Source organism: Orycteropus afer, unplaced genomic scaffold (assembly GCF_000298275.1).
Source record: "Orycteropus afer afer isolate SDZICR_OR568_19922 unplaced genomic scaffold, OryAfe1.0 scaffold00213, whole genome shotgun sequence".
Taxonomy (NCBI): Eukaryota; Metazoa; Chordata; class Mammalia; order Tubulidentata; family Orycteropodidae; genus Orycteropus; species Orycteropus afer.
Window position 1 is genome coordinate 4,122,387 of NW_006921800.1, and position 6,287 is coordinate 4,128,673.

The 6,287-nt window shown below is 38.3% G+C and overlaps 1 protein-coding gene across 1 annotated transcript in view; it reads right to left on the minus strand.

Annotated features, from left to right (window-relative positions):
• Positions 1-5,219, minus strand: part of ZRANB2 (zinc finger RANBP2-type containing 2) — a 33,475-nt gene extending 28,256 nt beyond the window's left edge. Inside the window, exon 1 of the mRNA XM_007948324.1 lies at positions 5,164-5,219. Coding sequence (XP_007946515.1) covers positions 5,164-5,219 — 56 coding nt within the window. The remainder of the gene's footprint in view (positions 1-5,163) is intronic.
• Positions 5,220-6,287: the final 1,068 nt, after the last annotated feature.

Here is a 6,287-nt window from a genome sequence, read left to right on the forward strand (position 1 = left end):
AAGAATGTGATAACATAATTCATAAACAAAACAAGCTCAACATAGAAAATTGTATGGAACAAAGAAATTGACACCACGAAAAGCACATAACAAAAATGACAGCAACAAATTCATATTTGCTGATAATTACATATCTGGCAAGGGACTTATCTCCAAGATTTATAGCGGAAGAGTGGATGACCAATCTATAGTACATAACATAATGGAATGCTATGCAGCCTGAAGAATAATGTAGAGTCTGCAAAACATCGCATAATATGGATGAATTGAACTTGGAGGACATTATGCTGAGTGACATAAGTAAATCACAGAAAGATAAATATAGTATTAGTTGTTGTGGAGGGTCAAGGAAAGGTTTACATACGGAGGGAAACTTTCTTTGTTGGTTGCTGGGGTGTGAGGGGAGGAGACGGAACGCTGCAAAAAAATAAAGCATTGACCCATGTCCCTTTAGTTTTATTGTGTATTTTACTATACATAAATTAAATTTCAATAAAATGCATTTAAAAAAAAGAATATTTCAAGGTGTATCCTGAAGTATTCTGTCAACCATATGTCCAAAAAGAAAACCAGTTACCAAGGCTATTATTGAAATTTATGCACCAACTAAGGTGAAAAATGAAGAAATTGAAGATTTGTATAAATTTCTGCAGTCCCAAAATGATCAAATATGCAATAAGATGTATTGATAATTATTGGTGATCAGAATGCAAAAGTTAGAAACAACGAAGGATCAGTAGTAGTTGGAGAATACAGTCTTGTTGATAGAAATGAAGCTGGAGATCACAGGACACAATTTTGCCAGACCAACAACTTATTCATTTGGAAATATCTCTTTTCAACAATATAAAAAGACAATGCATATGTGAAACACAGGAAGTAAATGGACTACATCTGTGGATGTAGAGATGATGGAGAAATGCAGCACTATCACTCAGAACAAGGGCAGGGACTGACTGCAAAAACAGCTCATCAGCTACTCTTATGCAAGTTCAAGCTGAAGCTGAAGAAAATTAAAACAAGTCCCTGGAAGCCAAAGTACGAACTTGAGTGTATTCCACTTGAATTTAGAGAACATCCAAGAATAAATTTGATGTACAGAACACTTGTTGTTGTTATGTGCCGTCAAGTCAGACCTGACTCATAGTGACCCCTCCTTGGGTTTCCGAGGCAGTATAACTACAGAAATAGATTGCCCCATCTTCCTTCTGTACAGAACACTAATGACCAAAAACCAGGCAAGTTGTGGGATGATATCAAGGTCATCATACATGAAGAAAGCTAAGAGGCATTAAAAAGATAGAAAAGAAATAAAGACAAAAATGGATGTCAGAAGAGACTATGAAACTTGCTCTTGAATGGAGAATAGCTAAAGCGAATGGAAGAAATTATGAAAATAAAAGAACTGAGCAGAAAATTGGAAAGGGTGGCTGAAGACAAAGAAAAGTATAATAATGAAATGTGTAAAAACCTGGAGTTAGAAAATGAAAAGAAAAAAGAATAGACTTGGCATTTCTCAAGCTGAAATGGAAGAAAAATTCAAACCTCACGTTGCAATATTCAAGGATTCTATGGGTAAAATATTGAATGATGCAGGACACATCAAAAGGAAATGAAAGGATATGCAGTCACGTACCAAAAAGAAGGAGCTTTGGTGGTATAGTGCCTAAGGCATTTGACTGCTAACCAGAAGGTTGGAGGTTCAAATCTACCAGCTGCTCCATGGGAGGAAGATAGAACAATGTACTTCTGTGAAGACTTACTCCCTCAGAAACCCAACGGGGTTGGCTATGAGTCGGAATCAACTTGGTGACAGTGAGTCTGGTCTTCTTTGGTTTTGAGTACCAAAAAGAATTGGTTGATGTTTAACCATTTCAGGAGGTAGCATATGATCAAGAACTGACGCTACTGAAGGAAGAAATCCAAGTTGCACTGAGGCACTGGTGAAGAACAAGGCTCCAACAATTAATGGAATATCTACCCATTGAGATGTTGAACAAATGGATGCAACGCTGGAATAACTCACACATCTATGCCAAGAAATTAGGAAGACAGCTATTTGGCCAACCAACCGGAAGAGATCTAAATTAGTGCCCATCCCAAAGGTGATCCAGTAGAATGAGGAAATTAACAAACAGTATCATTAACATCATACACAAATTTAATGAAAATAATACAAAAATAGCTACAGCAGTACATCAATAGGGAACTGCCAGAAAATCAAGCCAGAATCAGAAGAGGATGTGAAACAAGATGTATCATTATTCGTTATCAGATGGATCTTGGCTTAAAGCAAAGAGCACCAGAAAGATGTTTACCAGTGCTTATCAACTACCCAGATAAATAGATGATAACAAATTATGGATAATAACATGCGGAAGAATGTGAATTCCAGAACATTGATTGTGTTCACGTGGATCCTGTACATAGACCAAGAGGCAGTTGTCAAATAGAACAAGGGGGATGTTGTGTGGTTTAAATCTATCAAAGGAGTGCATCAGGGTTGTATCCTTTCACCACACATATACAATCTGTATGTTGTGCAAATAATCAGAGAAGCTGGACTATGTGAAGAACAGGGCATCTGGATTGGAGGAAGAGTCCTTAACCACCTGTGATATAGAGATAACACAATCTTGCTTGTTGAACACTGTTGAAGATCAAAGACCACAACTTCCAATATGGATTAAAACCTTATAAAAGCAAAGATGTCACCTTGAGGACTATGGTGTAACAGACCTAAGCCAAGATATTTTTAATGGCCTTATATGCATGCAAAAACTGAACAAATAAGGAAAACTGAAGAATTAATGCCTTTGGATTATGGTGTTGGTAAATAATGAATATACCATGGAATGTCAGAAGAATGAAGAAATCTATCTTGGAAGAAATAAAAGTCAGTGTTTCTTAGAGGCGAGGATGGTGTAATTTTATCCCATGTATTTTGGACACATTATCAGGAAAGACCAGTCCCTGGAGAAAGATACCATGCTTAGTAACGTAGAGGGTCAACCAAAAAGAGGAAGACCCTCATCAAGGTGGACTGACACAGTGGCTGCAACAATGAACTCAAGCCTAGAACAATTTTTAGGAAGGCGCAGGATTGGACATGTTTAGTTCTGTTGTACACAGGTTTGCTATGAGTCAGAACCATTTCGATAGCTCCTAACAATATTGATTTAAAAAAAGACAGAAAAGAAAAAAAGTGTACTTTTTGCTACTTTTAATAGTGCACTTGCATACTTATTGGTAAAAGCATAAATTAAAAATTAAAAAAGGAAAAGTAAAAGCATAATTAAAAAAAATTAAATGCTGTGAATTACAGGTAATGTTTAAATCAAAAAAGAAAACAAAGATAAACTGATTTACTTTTAAAACATATACTAAAGTCAAGAAGTATAACACATGCAGCACACTTAAGTGAAACACTCCTTAATTTTTAGTTTATTTCCCCCTAAAAAATACCAAATCCTTATGATCACAACTGAACACATACTGTGAAAATGTCTTTTTTTTTTTTTTTTTAGTCATAGTGTAGAAATAATATCCTGCATATTGTACGTAACTGAGTGAAAAGAGTTCTACCTTAAATACTTAAATGCGTTGTCATTAAGGACACTGACCAAAACACATTTCTAAAAGTGATCAAAAGAAAAGTTAGAAGTTACTTTATATCTTCTTGATCATTAGTCTTACCACTCAGAAAAACAATGTTAAAACTCATCTAAGACTTACGTCTAGTAGACTTAGGTCCTTCAAGTCATCTTAATAGTTACACAAGGGAGGAACATTACCTCATTACACAAAAAAGGCAAAGGTTGATTTACACTGCAAATGTGAGGATAGAATTCGTATGATGGGGCAGAATGATCTTTTGTTGTGTGCCTTCAAGCCAATTTCAATTCATAGGGACCCCCCTATACGACAGGGTAGAAATGTCCCGCTGATGCCAACTGCCTTATCTTCCTCCCATAGAGCAGCTGGTGGGTTCTAACCACAGACCTTTTAGTTAGCAGCAGAACGCTTAACCACTGTGCCACGGGGGCCCCTTAATATGGTTATTTATCACCTCTAATGTCATCAGATAATATAACTTCTAAAAATTACTATTACCAACAGCTATCAAGTAACGAATATTGGCTACACTTCATTGCACTACACACTCTGTACCTATGCGATCTTATTCATTATAAGGGGGCTGTTCTAAACTTAATTTTTTAAAAATTTGTAAAACACACACACACACACACACACATATACGTGGTCGTTAAGTGATAGGGCTGTAATTAAACCTAAGTTCGTTAGCGCCAAAGTTTTTCCTCTTTACTAACATAAACTCAATGACATCAGCGACTGGTTTAGGAACAAAATATCAACGATTTTAATTCGACCATGAATTATGCATTAAATTATATTTTGACATTTATTTTTCATAAGGATGTGTTTATTTCTGTATCACTCAATAAAAGCTAACCGTTTACAAGAGCATTTTAGACGAAACAACCAAGTCAAAATTCAAATCCACTAAAACACGTGCTTTTCTGCTGCAGGCATCCGTAGAGCTAAGCAGGAAAAAACACAGGTCTCTTTCCTTTGGGCTCTAACTAGGCGAAAGGCTTAGTTCTTCTGAAGAATTTTAAAGTCAATGAGGAGGGGGAAAAATCAAATACTGAAGAGAAGGTAAACTTCGATGAAAACAACAACAAAAAAAGCATAGTTAACTACAAGAACTAAAAGGTCGACTGCACGAAAGGAAAGCTTTTCACAAAGTTTATAGGGAAAAGTCACGTGGAAGAGATTCAATACCACATTGGCCTCGACAAGGGAGATAGATTTCCTTATCTGTGAAACCTAGACCAGACTAGATCAGGCTTTTTTGGGGGGAGGGAGGAGGCAAAAGAGTAGGCGATCTCGCTAGCAACTAAGGTCTACCTAGGAGCGGTAAGGTTGGGCAAATGCTGGCGACATAAGCAAAACAAAGACTCCCGAAAGACCCCGCCAGTGAGGAGATCAAGAATCTCTTTCCCGCCCAGGACCTGGCGGTTCACCGCCTAAATCCGTTTAGCGCACTGGAAGAGATCGAAAAACGGAAAATGCCGAACTAACCTAATAAAATCCCCGCGGATAACGCCCGACCCAGTTCGAGACCCTTCACAGACTCACTTTTTGTCAGGGCAAATCCAATCCCCGTCACTGACTCGGAAATTCTTGGTCGACATCTTGGCCGCAGCCAGCACAGCCACCCGCAGCTACGTCTTCACAAGAGGAAGAGGTCCTGGGACTTTAGCACTTCGGGACTGTCCCCACTCCGCCTGTCTCCCACTCATAACTGCATCAGGGTTTCATTACGGTGGCACTATGCCGGGGCTGAGTTTGAACGTTACTGTCTAGAATAAGATCCTGTGCGACAGTTTTCTGGCTGAAAGAATTATAATGTAAACGTCCTTTCCAGGACTCTGCTAACAGGCGCCATAGGGACAGCCCAGACGGGAGGCCTTCGTGGCACTAGGTGCCTACGACAGCCCCCTACAGGTAGGAGGACCCGAGAGAAAAGTCTTCCGACTAGGTAGGCGGAGCTAAGGAGGTGGAGGCGGAAGTGACTGTAAGCAGTTCAAAGAGGTAGAAAGTCGGCTTGCTTAGTCCACGTTAGGGGGCCAGGTGCAGGATTTCGTCAATTTTTCGGGGAAGTTATTTTAATAAAGGAGGAAAACTGTTGTTCAATGATGCCCATAGACTGTAGTTTAAAAACAGATTATTATTTAATATTTGATATATAAATATATAAGTATGCAATAAAGAGCTCTGGTGAGGTAGTGCCTAAGGCATTTGACTGCTAACCAAAAGGTTGGCGGTTCATACCCCACCAGCCACTCCGGGTAAGGAAGACTGGGCGATCTACTTTTGTAAAGATTTACCGCCTTGAAAACCCAAAGAGGGTCACTATGAGTCGAATCCACTCTATGGCAGTGAGTTTGGTTTGGTTTGTAAGTATGCAATGCATACCTGGGACCCGATCATTAAGTTTAGAACTAAAGTATTGACAACATTGTTGAAAGCACCCTATGCCATCCCCTTGCCTCCTTGCAGAAGTTAACATTCACCTGTATTTTGGGTTATTCCTTTTTTTTTTTTTTTTAATTTATGCACATGCATGTTTAATTTGATAAGCTTGAGCTTTATAAAGATATTTTACTATTATGGGATTTTCTGCAATTCACTCTTTTTCACTCAAAATTATTATTCTACATTCGTGCAAGGTTGTTGCATGTAGTTGTGTGTAACTGTAG